This window comes from Vidua macroura, chromosome 6 (genome assembly GCF_024509145.1).
Source record: "Vidua macroura isolate BioBank_ID:100142 chromosome 6, ASM2450914v1, whole genome shotgun sequence".
NCBI lineage: Eukaryota > Metazoa > Chordata > Aves > Passeriformes > Viduidae > Vidua > Vidua macroura.
The window spans coordinates 46,151,779-46,176,324 of NC_071576.1; the positions used below are offsets into that span (position 1 = coordinate 46,151,779).

Here is a 24,546-nt window from a genome sequence, read left to right on the forward strand (position 1 = left end):
CAAAAAGAGACTTACATAGATCAAGGATATTTGCTCAGTTTAGTCACCTCAGAACAGAAAGGTCAGTTCTAACATGTTCTGTACATCACATTAGATCTGGAAAATATATGGGGAGGTAAAAGGAGTGCAGACACATTCTAGGTAACTGTCAAGCTCTCGTCACTTAGCACGTTTGAATTTCTCACTGTGGTATGTATTTTAGGTTCTGCAAGGTACAGCTGCCTCTCTGTGTGAGTCATGAACACACACAGTACATTAAATGGCTACTACAGGTGGTGCCTGTGGCTGACCTAGAAACTTTAGTCAGACTTCCCAAATCCTGCACAGCATCCTGTACGGTTCAGCAGTATCCTTCAATACAATCCTTTTTGGATGGCAATGGCACTGGAGTGGACTGGAAGAGTTAGTATCTCAATTTGCAGAGTGTTCCTGAATTTTTATTTGTATATTATGACTCCAACAAGGATTTCAGAACTCTTAATTGTGGGTGCTGAGCAGGGCAACCACCTTGAAAGCTTCCTGTGCTAACATCCTTGAAAAGAAGAATGTAAGTGTTGTGAAGAACTCAAGATAGGAACATAGGCATTTATGTGTCCCACTAGCAAATGTCCTTGAAGTGTTTTCCTTCCTGAGGTCAGCTGAACTGCAGTGGAATGCGCCATAGATCTTAAACAGCACCACTGAAATTCTGTAAAAGTCTAAGAGTCTGGGTGGAGAAAATCTTATAATAAATCCTTTGAACAAATTGGATTGATTCAATCATTTAACAGCTGCATTGCAACTGCCCAGAGAGCACGGGTTTCTGGCATTGCCATTCTCAATTCTTGCCAGCACACACTAGCTAGATATCTGCAGCATTATCTTGGCTAACAGCTGTAAAAGGGATCTTCCAGTCAGCCAGAATCCATAAAAACCTCATTTCCATGCTACCAATCACACAGCAACTTCAACTGCTGTAAAGACAAAACTCAAATTTAATCAAAAATCTATTTATCTTTCTACAGAGTCATGAATATTTCTTTGGCTCTTATCACTAATTATTCAATATAGATGTGTCAAGAGCAACATTCCCTGTCTTTTCCCCTAGGCCACCTCCTCATCATTCTGCTACATCTCTGTGCAGCAAAAGCCCCAGTCTGCCCTTGATAACAAATAAATATATCGCTCAGCAAGATCAAGAAAGAGTTGCTGCCTGTGGGTACCACTGCAAAAAAGCAGCGATGTTGGCAGTGTTTATTTCCAGGGTGATGGGGATTTTCCAAGGCTAGTCTGCCCGGGGCAGGAAGGGCTCTTTGAATGGTCATTCACAGCTGTGACTCTAGGACACAATAATCTTAAGGATCTTAGGGGACCTCAGAGCACTTACATGGGATTTAAGCCAGAGGAAATAAGACAAGAGAGCAATGGTGAAATCCAGGACAGCTCTGGACAGTTAAGTCAGGCATGCAGAAAGAAATGTATATATCCTTGACGTATCTTTTCTGAATTTCATCTGAGAAACTAGAAAAGTAGCTCTTGGTCTGTGCACATCAAGATATTGTGCAGCTGCACTAGATCTGAGACAACCAGGGCCATATCTTCAGTGCAGATGTGATGTGCCTGTGAATTACAGTTTTTTTTAATGTGGGTAAGAGAGACCTGCACTGCACACACACAAATCCATTGGGCACATATGGTTTATCTGGGAACACACAGTAACTGCTTTGCCAGAGAAGTGGTTGGTTGATCAAGAAGGACAGGAAAAGCTGTGTGATTGTGCTCCACAGTGAGACAAACCATGTGTTACACTGCCTGATGGGTTCCCAAGTCCCAGTAAAGATAAGTGTCCATGCCTCAGTCCTTTGGTCCCATGCCTTCCTTGGGGAAGAAGAAAAGCTGCTTTGAGGGTCATCCTTTAGGCCTCACAGACAGACACAGAGTTTCTGCAGAGAGGGAGGAACAAGAAGTCCCCTTTCCTTTGTTTTTATTATAATTTTATTTTATTATTATATTTATTCTTCAAGGCATGAAATTACCATGATATAGGATGTTGTACAGCTGCAGAGAAATCCTCACACATCTGGCTGTTTTTGCTGTTGCTTGATTCTAGAGTCCTTCTTTCCCCTCTCTTCATCACTGTCTCCAAGCTGGCTTTCAGAGGCAGGAGTTACCCACTAGAGCAAAAGGCTGCCTCTGCTTTTCCCCCATGCTGGGTAGCAAAGGGCTGAGATGAAGGGGAAGATCAGAGGAGTAGCAAAATAGATAAAGGGAATTCAGGAGAAGGACACTGGCATTCCGAGTAGAGAAAGTGACAGCCACAGATCACAGAGAAAAGAAAGGCAGGGAGACACTAATGAAAGGTTCCAGCAGCAGTAGGTAGTTAAGGCTGCAGTGAAGGCAGGAGCTGCAGGTAAGGCTGTAATTAAGGTAGTAGGTGTAGTTAAGGCTGAGTGCTATATTGCCATTAAAGCTTCAACTCAGTCATTTACCTTTGGATGAAAAAACTCAGCATCTAGCCCTCAGCCATCTTACAGCTGTTTATTCCTTGGGTGCAATTACATTTTTGGATAATCTGCAAATCAATTCATTAATTATCAGTTCAAATTTTTAAATCATGGAACCTTTAAGAGGTTTTAATTCTAAAAATTAACCAGACCCTTGTATTAAAAGGGCATAAAGATCGCCAAATTAGGTACCCAAAAGTTAAGAATTGGCAAAAAAAAAAAGGTTGAAAATGTTACACTGTGCTCTGCAGGTAAGTCAGGTGGATGCATTACTGTGCCCAACGCATTTTTTCTACTTGTGACTGAAGCTGGGAAGTAGCAATGTGAGGAAACTTTAGTGTCAATAAGGATAAGCTTGCAAGCATGCAGCTGATTGACACATGGGAGAATCAAACTCTGTCCCTGCCAGAGAATCCTTCTGTGAAAGAAAATGAACAGGTTTCTTAAACTGAGATGTTCAAAGGTAACTATGAGTTGCATGTTCCCCAGTTTTCAGAATCACAGTTCTACACATCCAAGTTTGACTTCCATCATTTATAAGCATGTGGAGCAGCAATTGCAGTTGGTAGGCACTGTGCTCTCCCAGTAAAAGACTGTTAGCAAGCACCAAGTATCCTGAACTATTGGGCTCCAAGAGCATCCAACTGTACACTAAAAACTGGTTGACAATTTGGAGTTTTGTTTTGCAGAATCCTGCATCCTCATAAAAATGGAGATAACCAGATCAATGTGGCAAACATAATATGGAAACAGTATAATTAATACTTTGAAACCTAAGACACAGTGATGAAATCCTACCTTGCATTCATAGCAAGGCTTGAATGCAGTGAGCAGAAGTTATAAATGGATCTGTAAAATAAATGATGAGGAAAACCCAAACATTAAATAGCTCTTTACTCACAAAAAACACATCATCCAATCATCAAATGAGGCAAGATTTGTTGAAAAAAAAAAAAACCTGTACAAGCTCATACTTAATGGGCATATCCTAATGTGCACAGGTTGAGTAAATGCTACACTGCGAAGCTCAAGAAAAGCACATCTTAAATTCTCAGGGATTGATTTTGCATAATCCAAGCTCTTTAAACATACCTTGTGATGTATTATAGGTGATGCTGGTACCAATGGTCATTAATAAGTTTGTCTGGTATTTCCCTTTATAATCCTCATTTTAAGTTCCTTGTAACTTACTATCAATTTAAGAACAATTTTCCTTGCTTTTTGTCTGTCTCAGACTGGTTTCATGTATTTATATGCATGCATGCTGTGTATGGGCTGAAGCATTTCCACTAAGTCTAATTTTAATAAATTCTCTTTCAGATAAAAAAAAGAGAAAAAAATCTAGTATCCTCCACTGCAAAGGGAAAACCTGAGTATTTATTTGCATTCTCTAGAAATTATACTGTAGAAATATTGCATTTCACTAGAAAACTGCAATTTGCATTTACTAGCAGAAACTCTCTAGGAACATTAGGATCAAAATCCTACCTGCAGTGGCAACACTTCACAGAGTAATCTTTTTTATTTGAAACTCTGAGCTGCTGTGGGTGGGGTTACCACATGGTGCCAAACTTAAAAACAAACTGACTGCAAAACTAATGAAGTAGATCTAGACTGGCAGCAACTGACTCACACAACTAGAACTGGAACCTAGTAAAAAAGAGAAAACAATCTGGGATTTGGGGTCAAATATGGAGCAGAAATGAATGGGACAAGTCAGATAAACTGTGGTACAAATCAGGAAGGAGATAGCAATGGAATGCTGGAAATGGAAGCTCTTGATGAGATGGGGTAAAAAGTACTAATTCTGGCATTTCCAAATTGAAGAGCTTAAATTTGCAACCCTAACAATGACTGCATATGTTTTAGATATATGTACATGTTTATTATATGGGGAAAGAATATGTGCAGCATCATGTCATGCAATTAAAAGCAGAAAGGGTGCTTGGACACTGAGGTGTATCTGCCCTCTGAATTATCTGCTCACCACAGGTCTGCTGATACACCAGTGACTTGCTAAGATGGAGAACTGAAGCAGAGAAGGGCAATGCATCTCATCCTAGACCACAGTGAATGCCTTCAGCAGAGACAGAAATCAAGCTCAGATAACCGGGGTATCAGACCTGAGGTTTAACCAAAAGGCACTCACTCTTCTTGCCTAGTGACAACCCAGAATGGATTGGACAACCTCTCCTATTCTGAAACACTGCAAGGCAGTAAGCCAGGAAGAATCACTGAGAAAGAGATGGGGAGTGTCTCTGCATGCCACTGCCTGGATGGGTAAAGAGGAAGAAGAGCTGAAGAGATCTAAAATAATAGAAGCAGAAGCCTATCACATCTTTCTCTTCCCTCCTTGTCTGCTGTTAGCTGACAGACCCTCCCTGCTTCTGAAGGAATGAAGATACTCACTGTGTTATTCTGGCATTTCAAGGGCCATCTCTCCGTAAGACTGCCTTGCTGTGCAATTTCTGCCATAAGCAGAATTAGTCCTGCAGAGCCTACACACAGCTTCTTCCCCTTAAGGGTCTAAAAACACTAAAAAAACCTACAGCATATTCCTCTGCACTGTGCAGAGGAATATGCAGGATTCACACAATACATATTTCCATAATGGGGATTCATTACAATCAAGGCCGAACATGTCACTGACAATTGTCAATGACAAATTATGTCAGTGAAACAGCAAGTCCATCCTTGCATCCTCCTACACAAACACATCTGGACAGAACTTTCATTGTGTCCTCCAGGTAGTCTGTCAGTGCTATAGAAAACCATGGATACAAGGAGTATCTCTCAGAAAACAGTGACTCTGAGATATGTAATTACATCATAGCTCAGGTTACATGAGGCTACTCTTCGTGATGCCAGTCAAGACTGCGGTGACCTGAAGATACCCAAACTTTGGACTAAACTTAGCAGTTCACTTGTCATAGCAAAGAATTTTTGACTGCAGTCTCCCCGCTTCGCTGAACTGACAAAGTTAGCTGTATCACACAGCTCAACCCCATCTGAGCCTCCCACTGTGACTGACAGAAATACCTGGAGACTCCCTGCATGACTGTCAATGGAAATGTTAAGAGTTTCATCTCATTATCAGTGTTCACAGTATGGATAAAGCCATTCTTGAAATTAACATATGGGTACATGGAGGAGCATCTCATTAAAGCTCAAAATCTCAGCCATGATTCACTCTGCTTTGTTCCTTTTCATGCTGGCTGTAAGTACCAACTACATGGGTAGGTAAAACTGCTGCCTTGAAAAGCTTGGAGGTTGGTTACTGTGTGTGCTGCAAGGGAAAGGGAGTCATAACTGGATTACCTTTCTCTGTGAACAGTGTGGCATATTATATATTTCTTCCTTCCTTCACCCCCCAAACCAAAGAGATCATAGGGCACCAGTATCAGCCATGCTGGGCTGCATGCCAGGAGAATTAATGAAGTGGTGTAATAGTTCACATGGAGGTCTAGTGATTGGCAACACACTTAAAATGCATCTGCAAGGCAGGAGGTCATAGCGTTGCTGCTGTGTTCTGTTTATTACAGGCACATCTCTTCTGTTCCATTGATTCCTTTATTAGTGCATTTTAAGGCCACGATGTGGGGGCTGGATGTGCTTCAAGCATGCAGGTATGAATTCCAGCACAGCTTATGGGAAGGAAGTCTCCCTTTGAGACTCCAGATACGGATAACAGAGCTCAGTGCTAACAAGAACAGGAACCCTACAGAGAGGTTCGTGAGGAGTATGAAAAATCCTGCAAGGCAACTGAGGTTGGGTTGGTTTTTATACTTCCTCTTTTTTTTCTCACAGAAGGAAGGGGAACAATTTTCTCCAGAGAGTGTAGAGGCTTTGTGGCAACTGCAGGGAGGACTGCATTTCCTGATCTAGAGGGGAAGTTTGAAAGAAGCTGCAAGCAGCAGATGTGCAGAATCACAGAATGGTTTGGACTAGAAGCGATCTTTAAAACTTAACTAATCCAATGCCCCTGCAATGAGCAGGGATATATTCAAGTAGATCAAGTTTCTCAGAGCCCCATCCAACCAGACCTTGAATGTTTCCAGGGATGGGGAATCTACCATCTCTCTGGGAAACCTGTTCAGTGTTTTACCACCCTCAATGTAAAAAACTTCTTTCTTGTATCTAATCCACATTGACCCCTTTTTTTTAGCTTAAAACAATTATCCCTTGTCCTATCACAACAGGTCCTGCTATAAAGTCTGTCCTCATCTTTTTTATAGTCCCCCTTTCAGTACTGAAAATTTGCAATAAGGTCTCATGGAGCCTTTTCTCTCCAGACTGAATAACCCCAACCCTATTAGTCTGTCCTCATGGGGAAGATGTTACAGCCTTCCAACCACCTTCATGTCCTCCTCTGGGCCCAGTCTAACAGGTTCATATCCTTCTTATGCTATGGATCCCCCAAAGCTGGATGCAGTGCAGATCTCACCAGAGCAAAGCAGAAGGGCAGCATCCCCTCCCTCTCCCTGCTGTCCACATTGCTTTGGATGCAGCCCAGGACATGTTTGGCTTTCTGGGCTGAAAGTGCACATTACTGGGTCACATCTAGCCTTTCATCCACCAGTACCCCCAAGCCCTTCTCAGCAGCACTGCTCTGAATCCTTTAATCCCTCAGCCTGCACTGATGATACTGAGTGTCTACCTACCCAAGTGCAGGGTCTTGTAGATGACCTTGGCATCACAGCTCCTTGCTTTTCATCTGTTCTGCTAAGATCTCAGATCTTGACTTGACACTGATAGGAGAGAACCGGTGGGTCTCGGTTTACTCACCAACCAGCATACTATCATATCATGAACGTCAAATACTTTTGATATTCATTATTTATGGCTTGGAAAGCAAAGGCTAGGACTGAGAGGTGGTGGCTGGGCTTTAGAGAGAACCACAATGCCTCCATGTCTTCCCTGAACTGCCTTGGTCTAGAGAAGACACCAAAAAAAACCCCATGAACTGTAATGAGTTGAGGATGGGCCTGGGCTGAAGTCATCAGAATCACACTACCAATGGCCAAGAAAAGTCAGTCTGCATGGGAGGAAGTGGAAATCTGCTGGTACTATCTGTTTTCTGTGCTTGCTGTTAAAACAAATTAACACAGCTAAAAGCTGGTGAAGTGGTGCCAGGCTGCAGCAGCTCAATGCAGCAGCTGCCCTTGCTACAGCTCAGTGCCACAGCTGCACAGTCACCTTGGCACTGGGAATCAGGGAGCATGGTCCAGTGGTGCCTGAAGGCAACTGAATTTGCATGGAAATGTCTTTAGACTGCCCCTGCAATATTCCTCCAGGCAGGCTTCTTTGTACCCGCATTCATGCCTTGACAGTCATTGCAAAAGGACCCTGCTTCCTCCCTGTCACTCTGCATGGGAGCTGACAGAGGCAGTGTTGAGCATGAATACGAACAGCTGCATGCAAGCAGACAGCCTACACAGGACATGCAAATTCCATTTAAGAACATTTTTCTCCCCCTTAATATTTTTTCAAAGCCTCTTCTTAAAACAGTCAACCACTGCCTTCAGTTCCCAAAAATCATATGGCCAGTAAAGGCAAACACACCAGCATATGCAGATGAATCCAAACCTGAAAGCATTGTTTTTTATATCTGTATGTGACACCTGCAGTGGCCTGCTTTTCACTATAAAGCACTAAATCCCCCTTCTTTCAGCTTTCTTCTACACGACGTGCATCATATAAATTTATTGTCTTGCTGGGAAACACCTGCACTGGTGCAGACTGCAGGTCTTTACTGAAACCCTTTCTATAGACAACTTCTATGTCTGGAATCTGTCCCTTATTTTTGTAATATGCTTTGAGATACTCACCCACAACTGGTTTCTAACAAGCTGTCCCCAACCTGCAGCGATGCCATCCCAAAGTCTGCTATCCGGATGTTGTTCTTTTCATCCAGCAGTAGGTTTTCTGGTTTTAAGTCCCTGTGGCTGTAAAGAAAGGGCCAAAATGTAAATTAAATTATCCATAACAGCTTTCCCACTCCATGACTTGTTTTGTATTCAGAATAGCATCCAGCCTGTTTTACTTTAATTAATTTAATTTGTTTTCCTGTCCCAGGCAGGAGAATACACATATCCAAGATCCAATCCTTGCAGTATTCTAGACCATATCCCAGATGCCCTCTCCTGATGAATGCAAGGCCTGCAGTGTCCTGACAGGAAAGGGACATCTTCAACTTCCAGTGAAACCAACACAACATGAGGGAGAAACTGAGGGAAATAGAAGGAGGAGAATTTCAGCCTGGATTTAGGGCTGGTATACTCTATCATATGACAGCTCCTTAAGGTAGGAAGCAACACCACCAATATATTCTGTCAACAACAAGAAACAAAATGAGTGATATAAAGAGTAAAAACCTTCGTGATATAATGCTACTGCAAAAAAGCTCCTATTAGGAGTTGTTTACACAGGCATAAGACTTTGAAATAATTTTGGGTAATTAGCTCTGACGCAGAAATCCCTTCAACTCAGCAGTGTTTTAACTGAGGGTGTCAGCAGTGGGAAGGAGAGAGAGGATTCCCTCCTTTCCATCAAAGTTTGATTCTCTTATTATCTATCAACATGGCAAGAGCCAGGCAGCCACGACCTTCATGATGGCAACTCCTGCTCCACATCACATAATGACAAATTTATTAATTTCCACTGCTCACAGCCAAAACCACTGTGCACCCATGTCTGCATCTAAGTACTCAGGAGATTCTGTACTACTATAACATTCACTTGATTTTATATACAAAAATCTTGCAGAGAATTTGTCATGAATGTGCCTTTTTTCCCCCTTTTTATTTGCAGCTCTTGGAAAGTCACAGAGATAAGAGAAGCACTCTTTTCTTGGTTTTGCTTATGAGTAGGCAAAATTACTCTGATAATACAAGGTCTAAATAGCAGCACCCAAACAGGAGGGACTGCCAGCTTCTCTGGATAGGCAGAACATAAATTTGTGGGAAATGGACATCCAACAACAACTGAGTGTCAGGCAAACCCACTTGCAAAAACTTAAAACTAAACGCAGTTCCTCTGACCATAAACTGAACTCAGCAACCACGTGTCAGAATAGTCAAGTGACACCAATCATGGAAGGCAGGCTTATCTTTGTGCCATTTCCTCTTCACTTTTTAAAACATTCCTCTAACACTCCTCAGGCATGTAAGTGTAATTCTACCCCCACAAAAATGTGAAGGTGGACGGTCTCTTTCCTCTCAGAGCAACATGAGCAGCATGACAAGGTCTTGGAAATGAGATCCTCTGATCTGAAGAGAAGAGGAATGATCGGTTAGAGACAACTTGTAAATAATGCAGGTAAATTCTATGTAAAACTAGAGCACACGGTAATAGGATACCTGGGGACTGTAACAATTATTTCCAAAGGAAACTCTCAACAAAATAGCACACGTTCAAAGCAGTTACTGGTCATTCACCCCACTGAGACCTATGATTTGTTCTCTCCTGCTTTTTAAAATTTGGTCTCCAGTCTTGCATAAATATGATGAACCCTGCACAATGGCCTTGTTAACAATGAGAAAACAAACCTGTGAATAATAATTGTGATTCAGATTTGTGGCACATTTTCATCTGAAAATGTGAAAGGTGCTTTATCCAATCTGTATTTCTCATACAAATTCACGGTTTGAGATAACAGACACAGAAGACTTATTAGGTCTATAATAACCATCAAGATAGTAATAATTAGTTGACAAAAAATGCAGGAGATGAGTGACAGGGAAAGGTTCCAAAGGCAGTGAATGACCAGTTAATGGCCAGGAAAAGAACCCTGAATGTCATCATCAAGGACAGCAGTCCCAGACAAAGGCAAGATCATCAACACCTGCCAAAGTTTAACATACTCCAGCTCCAGCAGTGAAATGAAGTGAAGAGCCCATGGTTCTAAGGCAAGTGAGGAAAGCCGGATGCTAATGAGACAGTAGTGTGTGATTTCATCCTTCCTCCAGCAGACATTCCGGACAGTTCTCATCTTAAAACTGCTTTCATTAACGTGAAGACCTTATCCAGCTGGGGAGGTGTGCTGCAGTTCCCCTGTCTGAGTGCTTGGGGACAGGTAACAGCCCCTGTAGAATGAATGCTGCTTGTTTGATGCTATGAAACAAGAAACCTCCCCACAGATCAAGCTGAGTGCGTGTCCTGCTGTGCAGAGTTTTCAGCAGCTATAGTCGTCTTTCAGTCTTGGCAACTGCTCCTGGCTGACTGCTGAACACATACATAGTATAGAAGTTGAGGGGGCTGCTGCCTGTGCCTGTTCCACTGCTTGTGCATTGCATGATATGGTATGATTCATATATACAGTCTATAACATACTACTGACACATGACTTTTGTGCCTAAAAATTGAATCCTTTGCTTATCCTCAAATTGTGTGGCTCATTTAGAGAGCAGGAACAACCAAAGTAGAGCACGACCTAAGCACAGGATGTCCACAAGCCTAGATATACACTCACAACAAAATATCTTATTTCAGGAACATGGTGCAGCTAAAGGAAATGAAAAAAAGTTCCCTTTTCATGGCTGAAAGCTTCCAGCCTTGGCAGATCTGTGTGCCAGGTGGAGCACAACGTGTGTGAACCTTGAATGAGCCCCACTTCCTGACCACTAAGAGGCAGTGAAAGGGAAGGGACAACATCTTTGAAAATCGGGACAATATTCAATTGTGGAGTCTCCTATTTCCTGTGTCATCCTGTCTTCCCATCAGCTGGGATCCACAACACAGCTTTAGGCCTGGGTTTTTTAGGGAGAATCAAGTGGGGAAATGAGGTTCCTGTAAGTTGCCATGTATATTATGGGTTTTTTTGAGAGTCACTGCAAGAAAGAGAGGAAAAATCCATCCACATTCCAAACATGGAGTAAGCTTCACCTCATTGTGCTGCACAATGTTTTTCCATGAATGATCAGTCTGATGGAGGTCTTTAGGCAGACGTGCTGACCCAGCTCCCAGTAAGCACTTTGAAAGCCTTAAGTTGGGATCTGGGCATTTGTGGGACAGGGATAGTATGTGTGAAAGTGTGGGAAATGGAAAAGGTATTGTCCGACATGAAAGTAAAACTGGAGTAGCAACAGACCTTAATAGGTTTCTTTTCTTTTCCTCCAGATACTCATGAAAATAAAACCAAGAAAACTTATCACCTCTTCACTATAGAAATTATCACTTCACTGAGCAGAGAGGAGAATTGTTACATTTATGGCTGCCTGGCTCCCAAAATACAAGAATGGTTTTGATACAGCCATTTTGCTCTGACCCTTCTCCATCTCTTTTTCAAGACAGTCTCTAATGCCCAGTATGGATGGTTAGCCTAGGAATTTCACGGCAGCCTGAGCACAAATTTTGTATTTTGCCAGCACTGCTTTCAGAGATCAGGGTGCCAGTGGGATCAGGCAGTACTTGCACATTCACCCCCAAAGTGAATTATATGCCCCAGTGAAAATTTTCCTTTAGCTGGAGCATTCCTTTGATAGCCATCTTTGGGCCACTTTGAATTTGCTGGGGCAGGATCCTGGGAATAGGAGTCAGGCCAGGAGTTTGCATCAGAGCAGCAGAACCAGCATCGCTGCCACTGAGAAAGAGACTTCCTCTCTGCATTTGCATTTCCCATCTTTGTATTGCCAGCTTTCCAAATGCCGGGGGGAAGGGAGAGAAACACATGGGATAGGGAAGGCTTGTTATAATTTACCTAAGAGCCCAGAAGACCGGACTGTCTAATGCACTCACATTTGAAAAGAATTCTCTTGTGCCAAAATGAAACAAAACAAAACAAAAATCCCACTGTATGTGGTAATTACTTGGCATTAATGGAACAGTGCAGAGTAAATGCATTTAATCTGGTTCCGTTCCAGTTGATCTCTCTGGCTCTCCATGTCTTACATGACTGCATCAACTCCTCTCTCTGCAGGTAAACAGAAGACTCATTACCCTTTCCTTGTTCTAAAGGCTCTAAAGCTGTTGGGCCTTTATCACATGGCTAGAAAACCAGAAGAGAAGAAAGCAGTTTCTTTTCTGACAAACACAGCAAAGCCTCCAATTGAGCACTGCATAAGCTGAGAAGGAATGAGAAAGAGAAATGCAGGACTGCAGAAGAAGTCAGTGTAACCCCTGATCCATAGCGGCCACGGACTCCCAGAGCTCCACAAGCAAGACAACAGCACAAGAAGTCAGCCTCTGGAGCCAGCATCCAGTGCGCTTTTGAAGGGAGAGCATGTGAGTGAAAGGGAGCCACAGAGCAAGCCATGGCAGGGGAAGCACATGCTGTCAGACTCACTGCAACATCCCACTTTCACAAGTTACAACAAAGGCTTTACAATTTCCTTGCAGCGTAAGATGGATGCAGAGACAGCTCTGAAAAAATTGTTCCATGGAAATGGGCACCATTCTTGGAGATGGTGCATGGAAAATGAAAGGCACAGATATGCATTAACATGTTCGAGCTTCCCACTTCCACACTGGCCACGCTTGCTTTCTAGTCACAGCTAGAGATGCTGTTCAGATAGTTCCTTTAATTTGCTCCAGTGCTTTTCCAGTCCATCCTCCTGCTCTGAGAATATCCCTGTACCTGTACTACAGCAATTGCAGAAGAAACATGCTCTGCCTGTCACCCAGGGCTGCCAGAAGAATTCTGGCGTAGGGACAGACTCTAGATCTTGGATTCAAAGGGGCTGTTGCCTGACATGAGATGACAAACTAAGCCATTATTTTAAAGTGATGTTTGAGCTGAAACGTTCGTATCAGTTTCTATGACAATTCATTGTAGGTCACAGACTTCTAACCCAAGAAACCTCTTAATTGGAGTAGTTGCAGGTCATTTGTACTAATCAAATTGTTTGCTACTTTGCAAATACTTTTCTTACTGACCTCAAACTCCCAGAAGGGCCAGGCCACAGAACAACTGTTCTGCAGTATGCCTCTTAAAGTGCCTGATGTGATGCAAATAACTTATCAGTAACAATTAATAGCATGAGAAACATTATTTTAAACTTCATGAGCAAAAAAAAAGCCTTTTATTTTATTTTCTCTTGCTTCTGCAAATAAGATCCAAACATGTAATTTGTATCTACCTACAGAAGATTCTTGGTTTATAGCCATGGTTGCTATGCTCAAATTTATTAAGTTTTCACAGAATTCTGCAGAACAAGTAAATATAATTATAGCTAGGAAAAAGGACAACATCTATAAACATATCAGGAGGCCCGGGGAAAGGTTTGTATGCATAAAACATTGCTTGCTTTTAAACAATTATTTCCATTGATCCACTAAAATATATTGTTTCTCCCTGCCAACCTCTCCTCAAAGCATATATTCATGTATTTCAAAGCCAGAACAGCCTGTCAGGTCTGATCACCACTGCTGCACTTCCCAGAAAATGTTACCTGGTTATGCTTACAGTAAGACTATGTCGTTTTTGAGTTTCCAGTGGCTTACATAAAGAAGAAAACTTACAAAAATACATGTCCCCTGATTTTAGCTGAGCTGGTAACTTTGCCTTTGGCATTGCAGCTGCTGCATTTGATGGCTTTTCTCCCGTTCCCTGTACAAGGGATATCTGAAAATTCCTCGCCGTTTTACAGTGAGTCTTGAGCACAGAACTGAAACTCCAGGACTCAGGTAATGAATGGTGAGCTTTCAACAGGGTGAAAATGCACCTTTCTTACTTCTGATAGCCTGAAAGAAAACTTGAACACTCAAGTACCAGAAAAAAAACCCAAACAAACAAATAACAAACCAGCAACCAATCTTATAAAATTCCCCCATTTCTGGACCAGTTTCACATCTGGAGGCCTTGAGTCATGATTGCAAAGTGCCCATCTGCTGCAGTCTTCAGCATTTGACAGACCCTCAGAACACCCCAGTACGCTCCTTATAGATGAAGCAGGGCAGAGCAGGAGTTATGAGGAGGGTGGCACTACATGACAGAACATGGCAGCTGGCATTCTTCAGCTCTCTCTGTTGCTCAGAGACACCCCAGATTTCTCCCTAAAAGCCTGCTTCCCTTACTGACAGTGGTTGGCAGCTGCTGCCTGCAGAAATATACCAGAGATTTTGTCACTAGCACTGTGAAATCTTGAAGCATTGTTTTATGGGGAACCTCTCCCTCCCCGCACGGAGGGAAGAGCACAAGGCAAAGCCCAACAACACTGTTATTCCTTGCCTCAGCCCTCCAAGTCACGCATGCCTGTGCCCACGCAGGCACACACAGACACTCTCCAGCAAGAGCCTTCCCTGGCTGCACTCAAACAAGCACAGCCCTGGGCGAGGAAAGGAGAAAGGGCCCTCCTAATTGTCATTTATCAATATTCATAAAGAACCTGCCTTAACCCCTCTTGTACACGCTCAGGAAAAAAAAAAACCAAACAAACCAAACCAAACAAAAAACAAAAAAAACAAAAAAAACAAAAAAAAAAACAACAAAAAAACCAACAAAACAAAACAAAACAAAAAAAACCAAAAAAAACCCAAAAAAAAACCAAAACAACAACAAAAAAAAAACCACACACCAAAAAAGAAACCAAAAAACCCCCACAAAAACACAAAATGAAACGCAACCAAAATAAGAATAAAATGAAATAATCATCTCCCTGCTCATTACCGCAGGGGATTTCCTCTCAATGTCACCACTGCCCTGCGCAGTAATTGGCATTATCTGTTATCTCTGAAGCCGTAATAAGGTTTGCCACGGGGCATTTTCTGTAATCATATTTTCATTTGTCAGCTCGCGAGCCGCAGACGGCGGAGCGGAGCCGGGCCAGGGCGCGGGCGCGCGGCGGGGCAGGGGCCGCGCGGCGCCAATGGCGGCTCGCGCCGGTGATGTCACGCCCAGCCAATGAGGCGGCTGCCAGCCCGCCCCGCCCGGCGCTGCAGCATTCCCCACAGCCACAGGGAACCGGCTCTTCCCGAGGAAACCGAGCGCTTGGCACCCGGCCCCAGAGGCGCTCACCCGCGGATTCCCGCAGAGAACACAGCCGGGCACTCAAAGCAGCTGAGAGCTGCCCCGCATTGCGGGGGCAGCGCATTCAAAAGGGGCTATTGGCTCGGGCACCCAGCAGAGGTACCCTAAAGGCCCAGAAAGTAGGAGAGCAGACACACTCAGTACGAGGTGAATGGCAGCTTAGGCAAAATCCATCGGTTATGTCCAAAGAAAACTTCCTAAGCTGGGATGGCCTCACACGGATGTCCGGGGAAGCTCAGGCCCTGTGCCATTCCCTGCGCGGGTGCTCGGCGCGCCCGCTCCGAGTACTGCAGCACGGTGCGGAGTCCTGGGAGCGCAGGGAAGGGCTGGGAGGAGAAGCAGGAATGCTGCATCACTGAGCCAAGTGCTTGCCAGCTCAGCGAAGGCAGCGAGGTAACACAGATCCCACGCGATATCCCTGCCATCACGAGTGGTGCCACTCGTGCCCGTGGGTCCCTGGCGTGGCACGGTGCTATGTCCTCAGAGGACACGACAGTGCCTTACCCATAAGCGTTCCCTGATGGCCGAACTGCACCACAAAACCCTCTAAGTGACTGCACCACAGAGTGAAGTACACCAAATATTCCTCCACTGCTTCCAGTAAATAAAGTAAGAACAGGAAGCACATAACATTTTTTAAATAAAACACAGACACAAGCTCCACACCTATTCTGCTCCCTTTTCTCAGCTGCTTGTTTGAAAATACCTCTCAGACAGATGCAATCGCTCCACACGGTAGCAGCAGAAGCTTTTTACTGATGGGAGGGGGATCAGGGAATCCTTTCTGAATCTTTGGTCCAGGTGTATCAATGCATTTTGAGCAGTGAATGCTGAATGTGGTTACATGTTGCTGTTAAAGTAAGCCACAGGTATTTCCCAGTGCTTTGGGATGTACTGGAAGAAGATGGGACTATTATATGGGTCTGGGGACACCAGACAATCAATCTATTCTGTCAGTAGGCTGGAGGCACCCACATTTATTCATTAACCAAAGCAGTAAGCCTTCATTTTTCAATGTGGTCATAACTGGATAACCTGGCTGATGAGATGATTTGTCATTTCACTGCCCCATGACAGGACAAGGTCAGGTTTCATTGCTTAGGAAAGCACATTAAGTTTTACACTCACATATATATCTATGCATGCTCTGATTTTCTGATAACTGTCCAGAACACAGCACAGAATATAACACAGACCACATGAGTGACCTGGAGGCAGAGCTTAGGATTTACTGCTAACTTACCCAGCACTAGATGCTCATCAGTTGGGAGTTAGCAAGGAGATGGGATTTACTGTCAAATGAGACTACTGCCCACAATCCAGTCAGTACATTTAACAGAGGAAAATGGATTCCTCAAGATAGACATGCATCTCCCTAGAAAATATCACATAGTGTTAAACCTGCAGAGGTGCTTGTCTGTCTGTCTGACAGCCTCACCATGATCCTCACTTAGTTTAATAGTGTCTCCCAGATCCAGAGGCATCCGTAACAAATCCAAAGGACTAGCATGTATGTACATATATGCATGCTTTAGTAGAAACTTCTATCCCAATGGAGATTCTGATTTCTCTGGAATATTCATTTGAAAGTGTAAATAATTTCTCTTCAGCTGTACTTAAACATTTTCGAGTGTTGTTGGATTGGATCTCTTAAGTATTAAGCCAAGTAGGGAACAGAAACATGTATGTATGCAGTCCACCAGTGGTTACACTGCCCAGTGTACGTAAAAAATAACAGGTCTACAACCTGCCAAGGATCATGCTGGTTCTAATGAGGTCATGATCACTCAGTGTAGTTGAATAGCAAGGATGAAAAACTATGGAATTCTGAATAAATCTGGTCAGAAGTCGCTGCCAACAGAGAAAACTTAGGTCTTCTAGTTAGGGCATGCAACCTGCTGTTGGCTTCTCTGGGAATTTTTCTGACTATAGTAACCCTTCCTGTGTCAGGTGGGCATTGTCCTCAGGACCTCCTCACCCAGATCCACCACCTTTGAACTGCCTCTTCTGCTAAGAGCATGCGGTTATACCTCTTCTGCTAAGAGCATGCGGTTATACTTTTTTTATAGAGTATACTCTTCTTAATATATCTTCAAGAAAAACTCTTCTTTCCCTTTCCATTTATTAGAAACATGTTCTCTTACAGATCACTGTTTCTTGCTGAAATGACTCAGAGATGTAGGGGGAGGGGGCTAGAAGAGCATGTTAAATATTTAAACATCCATTTTTGCTGTGGCCATCTGATTTGTGAGTTTTCTGCACAGAACTGGGGGTACAGAAAATTCCTTTATGGCTACTGAGAAGTAACCACACAGTGATTATGCAAATCCAGCTACTGCAGTATCTCTGAGTGGCCCTTGGCCTCCTGGAGTGGGGGATCTGTGGCTGGCTGTGGCTTTGGAGAAGCAGCCATGCAGACATAATGTAAATGTTCTCTCCCAGCCAATCCAAATGCAAAGAGCTGCATTTGTGAGAAATAAGCAGGCAGTTATGGGTCAGTAGCTGTACAGAAACTCTTGTGCTCAGACTGAGTGCAACAACTTGATTTCAGTATAATTTAAATTATCTCAACTTGCTGAATATGAAAGAGAAACGGGTCCAATATAAAACGGTACCTGAAAGCACAGGTTAAACCACACTCCATGGTTAAATAATACGATGGAGTCAGTAAGAAAGTTCTTCTTTCTACTGGAAAGGAAATTAAAGGCAACAGTGACTCAAATGCCAAGAGGAGCCTCAGTAAAGGTTGCCAAAAGCCAGCAGGTTTCTGAAAACTGAAGGGAACCATAAAATTACTTCACTGTGTTTGCAGTTGTCCCAGGTTTCTTCAGGGATTCATTTTGATACAGTGTCTGTAGTTCTTAGTTATTAGTAAGCACAACAAAAATAATGGAAATTAAATTCTTTTTCCTCGGTAGTTTTGGTTTTCCTGTTTAAACCCTTCCCTGTGAATTAATTCTTCTCCACTGAAAAATGACAGACAATCTTTTCCATGAGAAGTCTGTCTGTGACTGGTACACTGTCTCACACATGGACAAGAATTAAAAAATACACCAGCACTTTGCTTTTAGAGCTTTACAACATCAGTTACTTAAAATTAAAAGTACCAAGGTAAGACCCCTTTATTGTAGCAGGGAACTTCCTTTGGAAATGGTTGTACTCACCATATTGAATGACTATGGCAGAAGTCTAAAGCAGAGATGATTTGTCGGAAGAACTTCCTGGCTTCTTTTGGTGTCAATCTTCCCTTTTTTACGAGATAGTCGAAGAGCTCCCCACCTGACACATGTTCTAGCACCAAATACCTAGAAAAACACAAAGCCGGGATTTTTTAAGTATGTGATCACACCAACCCCTTCACTCTCACACAGTTATATACAAACACTTGTGTTTATATGTAGTCAAGGGGAACTTCCAGAAATAACAGTGGAAGAGAATTGGAATTTTAAAATCAGGAGTAATTAATATGTTTAACAGTGGTTCTGCAAACTTCACACCTGCCATTGTTGGATTCAGTATCCAATGGCATAGCAAGACCTAATCAGGAAGCTAAAAATTACTCCAAAGACCAGGACAGGAAGCAGAGAATAATCAGGTATAAACTTCCACAGCAGGTCTCAAAGCTACAGTGGAGTAAGACTCTGTACCAAGAAGCCTCAGGTCCTTTAACCAAGCTGACAATTCTTTTATAAAACAGCTGTGGCAAAGCTGCAGTCAGACAGAACCAGACAGATGTCAACAAACCAGAAAGAACTGAGGTGAACAATGTACATTATTAAAAAAGAAAAAAAAAAAAAAAGAATCACATGTATGTGCAGCCTATATAAAAGCTTAGCTTTTGGTGCTGAACAACAGTGATTGGCTGGAGCAGCTGCCTGGCCTTGCAACTCACAGGTGAAAAATGTGGCACTGATTGAATACATGTGGCTCAAAGGGGGCCAAGGAGCAGGAGACGAAACTCCTGACCTCATACAGCACTCCTGGCAGTCATAGAGTGAAGAGTGAAACCTTCTGGAAGGAAAGGACTTGCCATGGATGGACCAACTTGCTGGTTTTTAAGTAGGGCTAATGAAAGGCAGCCAAGCAAAGGAAAGCTGTATAAATCTCTGGAAATGTTGCCTAATAGTGGGAGTGACGGTTTTCCCAGGGAAGTGGCAGGAACATCATCAATGGAATCCTTTAAAAACAAACAAGTTTGAGTGTACTTCTCAGTCTCTGCCTCCCAACAGTGCAGCAGACCATACTGAACTGTATGCGCATGATCCCTCAACCCTTTTACTACCAGAATTAATCCAACTCCTCAAATTTGAGTGGACAATGAAGAATAATTAATCCAGGATACTGTCTTTTCTGTACCTCAAGCAGCATAATCTCCAAGGAAATTTCTGAATTTGAAATGAAAAGTGGGGAAGATTAATATAAATTTGGGGTCTTAATTAGTCCTGTTTTCAATGTTTCCAAAAAGCTAGGACAATAGAAGGACTAAGAGCAGTTGTAAGGAAAGTAAAGCTTGCTCAATGATAACGGCATTAGCCTTGAATTTGCAAAAGTGGGACCTGACCTCCTGGTCCTGTGTAACTTCCATGTGTCAGCTCCCAGCTACTGGAAGGAGAAAGCACTTCCCAGCTTTACAGAAAGGCAGACATTGGTATTGTCTTGCCAGCTAAATAAGTACTAAAAGGACACAAAAAATGGACAAAACCATAAAATTATAAACTTGAGGGAATTAAAATTGTACTTTTGCATTTTTTGATCAAAATCAAAACAGTTACAAGAAACATAGTAATATTGACTTTTTAAAATTAAAATCAGTTAAAAAAGAGAAAAATCTTAACTTGAAAATCCGATTTGGAATATGTGGGTTATCCTCTTTCCAAAGAGATGGGTAGTTGCCCAACTGTCTGCTGGGTACACCCTGGTAATTTGGAGATCACTGTTTATAGACATGACAATGTCTATAAATGATATGATATGACTTGAGCAAGTCATTCAAAAACAGAAGAAAGCTGATATGCAGCAGCCATGGGCACTGGGGTGTCCACACTGTCAAGTCCCAATCCTTAGTTACTAAGCATTGGCTAACAGTCTGGTAAGGTTTGCTGTAGAATTCATTCTCCCTCTCATATTAGAGACAGATCTGGCTAACTATCCAATATGGCAGACCCAATTCTGGCATGGAATCAATCCTAAAATTCTTCTTGACAGCTTGCTGCCTCACTGTGCCCAGAAGAAGCTGGATACAGCAGTGCATCTTGCCCCCAAAATTCAAATTGCTAGCTGCTTTCTTTTTCTGGGAGGTATCTTACAAAAATGATTGCAGTTACAGATACAGAACACCCTCCACACTGGCTTCAAGCAAACAGTTTTTAAAAAATACAGACCCAGCATTTCTGTCACCCACAGCAGGAACTGTGAAGCAATTTATTTTCATCAACTTCATCTTATTAAAAACACTCAACAAAAATGCACTGACACGTTGTATGAAAAATAAAACAAACTGAAAGACAGGGAACATTTACAAGGTTATTCATTTTTTGCTTGCCACCTAGAAGCACTGGATATAATAATGGAAATGAACAGGGGAGAGGATTTGAAAAAGATTTGTGCCTATGACAAGTCAAGGGACATGGAGAAGCACAAGAGACGATGTATTCTGATCTGACAAAGCCCCCAACGTGACATGAGTGAGAAGGATGACAAACACATTCCTCCGTGGTTGAGTGCAAGAAAGAAATGCTGCAGGGATCATTCCACAAACACTACATGGCTAAGCTGCAGCTAGGATTTGTGAGCTCAGGTTGTTATCTGCCAGCTCTTTTCCCTCTAGTACCTTGTGGGGTTTTTTTAGGACAGCCCCCAACTAGGAGATTTTCTGTTAAACAAGGGCATAATTCAGCACCTGCCCCTATCTCTGTACAAGCCCCCATTCTGCTGGCACATGACATGGCACAGTAGTAGTACACTTGTTCTTTCCAAACAGGCGAGCAAGAGGGGTTTAAACATTTCCAAGTGTTGCACTGGTTCTAAGCACCACTGGGCAGCTACACAAACCCCACTAAGTGCTGCATATCTCTATCTACCCATCTGTGTGTGAGAGAGTGTGCCTGTAACTCCACAGAAGAAGAGAATAAACACTCTGAAAAGCCAAACAGAAAAAGCAAAGGAAAGAAAGAACATTATTCCCTGCATTGGAAAATAAGGCATACAGACACTACATCTTTCCTGAATCCACGGCACAGAAAAGAATCCAAATCTTCTGTGTTCACATCAGCATCTAAAATCCTTTACTTTGGCAAAGTGCTACAGGATTGGAAGTATGCTAATGCCAGCTCTTGGAGGATCTGGAAGAAGGTAAATAACACGTAGCCTGTAGGGGAGAAAAACACTAAGAAGCATTTTCATGAGTCTTGCTTCCCTTTTATCTTTCCCAGATATGACAGGGTTTCACTTCATTATAGTACTACTTTTCCAATTTATTCTAAGCAAGCAAGCAAGTTCTGAAAATCCCAGAACAGTAACCAGAACTTCCCTCCTACTACATTTAGAGATGAAAAGCAACTTACTGGGTGAATGAAGTTTTGGGGGTTTTTAATCCTGTCTATGTAAGATTGACAACATCAGTCTATCTTCTCATGGTAAAAATGTAAGAAAACCTGTTCTGCAATAGCCATTGCAAGGAGGTTCAGGGAAAGGAGAGACCCAGTCTCTGGCAGGCAGTGTGCATACTACATGCTGTTATGATACAGACAGGAGCCATGTTAGGACAAAAGACTCTGTAAGAGCACCTAGTTCTCACATGTTGGATGCTCTGGACACACCCCAACTCTTCCAATCCTTGCATTTCACATGAGAGAAGCATGTTTTGAGAAGCATTAACCTCCTGTTAGAGAACTGTGAAGCCAAGTGACTTGTCCAGGGTTACAGTCAAGCAGTATCAGAGCTGGGATTAGCACCTCTGGTCCCTTGTGCCTTCTACTCCATGCTGTCCCCACCACCAATTTCCCCTTTGCTTGCTAGGAGACTGAAAAAGCCAGAAAACAGCAGGGTTCTGCAACTCAATATGAAGGCAAGTATATGTTAAAAATAAAGTCTCAATTACTTTTTCCTCACTGGATATATTCTCTAGGAGATTGCAAATATTCTCACAGACTGCAGCTCACTTTCATACAAACCAAGGTCCACATCTTGCATTATTTTCTCATGTCCCTGCTACAAGTCAAGACATGAAACTAAAAAGCTCTAGTTGAGTTTCAGTGCTTGAAGGAGACAAGATTTTGCTCTCTAAAAGCAAAGATAAATACAAGAATAATTGTGTTGATTGGAGAGGAGCAGAGAGATTGCATCCAGCAGCATTCTATCTATTCCCTTTGCCATTTTTCCATTGCATCCCATCACCACCACTTTCTCAATAAAAGACTTCTGAGTTCCTAACCTCAAATGACCCATTACATATCATCAGAGATGCAAGCTTAGAATAATCCTAGGCTTCTTTCTTTCTTTCTTTTTGGTTAATTTTATTTATTCTTTCAGGAACCAAAATAGTACATAATCAGTTTTCATCAGCTCCTGTTTGAAGGCTGGTTTTTGCTGTGGTGCTAGACAGCAGCTTGGACTTCCCATTCCCAAGAGTTGCTTTGTGTGTGGGATTGTAAACTGGTATTGTCCCATTATTGTCCAGTGCCAGCACAGCAAGGGCTTCTCCATAATTAGATTACTGTTGCACTAAACTCCTATCACTTAAAACAGCAAAAAAAAAGCACACTTTTCATGATTATTTCTCCTTTCCATCTGGTGGAATATGCCACAATTTCTTAAGAGGTGCCTTTGCCCATGCCCTAGGGAGCTTTGAGGAATAACTCAGAGAGCCCTCACTGAGGCAAGGCAGCTACATGCTAGCTCCAAATCAGGATTGTTACTAAAGAAACAGACTGGCTCTGAGCAATGCCAGGAAAAATGCTGTTAAAGAAAGACTAAGTGGCACAGAGAACACTAGGACCATGCACTAGCAGATACTTTTGGCAAAATAACAACAAAAAAAATCCAAATGCAAACAAACACATCAGTAAAGAACAAAAAACTGTCTTTTAGCCAGTAGCAAAAATGGTGTGAAATGCTAAAATTCTTGCCAGATGGGATTGCCTGCAGCAGCCTGTTAGTGGGTATCTAGCTCTTGCTTTCTCAGGACAATTTACAAGATACTAACAACTGCACCAATTATGTATTTATTATTATAAAAGTGTTAAATGGAGTGATCTCTAGATGAAAGCTCATGCTGAAACACAAAGTATTTCAGGTATTATAAATGCAAAAAATTAGGATTACCAAGAAACATTCTCTAATGCTCTAGGATGAAAATCAATTCACACCTTTTGTTTTAGTCAGGCAATAGAAGGTTTGTCCATCAGTGCTTGCAATTAGCTGTCTGTTAGGGAAGCAGTTAATAATTTATTTCTATTAAGTGATATGACATTTACACATATAAAGCACAACTTTGCTTAACCTAAACAACTAGATTTTCAAGTTGCTTTTCTGTGTAAGCCTAAATGTACCACTGAGTACAATCACACATCACTGAGCAATGTCCTAGAGCTCTTACTATGCTAGAATTTGACTAGATATCCATGTGGCACTTGTTAGTTTTTAAGATGCATGGCTTCAGCCATGCACTCGAGCAAGATGCAAAACCCAGCTGCAGTTATATAGAAAGAGATATACTCAGAGACATAAAACATCAGGTGGGAATCTCCATCATAAAGATAGATAAGTCTTTAGTTTTCTTCTGTCCTGATGTTTACCGTGCCAACAGCCGTAAAACTCTCTTTAAGTTTTGCCACAGAATGAAGCACAGATTGAAATGGCTGCACCACAAATGGTAGGGTTGGCACTGCCACAACCTTGAACCATGGGCCATCTCACAGTAATTCTGGCAGATGATTCACAAGAAACTGGCTACTCCTTTTGACCAATTAATTTGAGAGCTAGAAAGCTCACTACATTTCAAAGGGATCTGTCTTAGAGAACAACAGACTGACAAAGAAAAACCTCTAGAAGAAAAAAGAACTGGTGATTCTTCTTCCAGGCTACCACCTTACTTGCAAA

The 24,546-nt window shown here is 42.4% G+C and overlaps 1 protein-coding gene across 12 annotated transcripts in view; it reads right to left on the bottom strand.

Moving 5' to 3' along the window:
• Positions 1-24,546, bottom strand: part of BRSK2 (BR serine/threonine kinase 2) — a 303,411-nt gene that overhangs the window by 74,857 nt on the left and 204,008 nt on the right. For all 12 annotated transcript variants that reach the window (XM_053979419.1, XM_053979418.1, XM_053979417.1 and 9 more), the window contains exons 4-5: positions 18,612-18,752; positions 8,312-8,428 (exon numbers count right to left, since the gene is read on the bottom strand). In XM_053979419.1, coding sequence (XP_053835394.1) covers positions 8,312-8,428; positions 18,612-18,752 — 258 coding nt within the window. The remainder of the gene's footprint in view (positions 1-8,311; positions 8,429-18,611; positions 18,753-24,546) is intronic.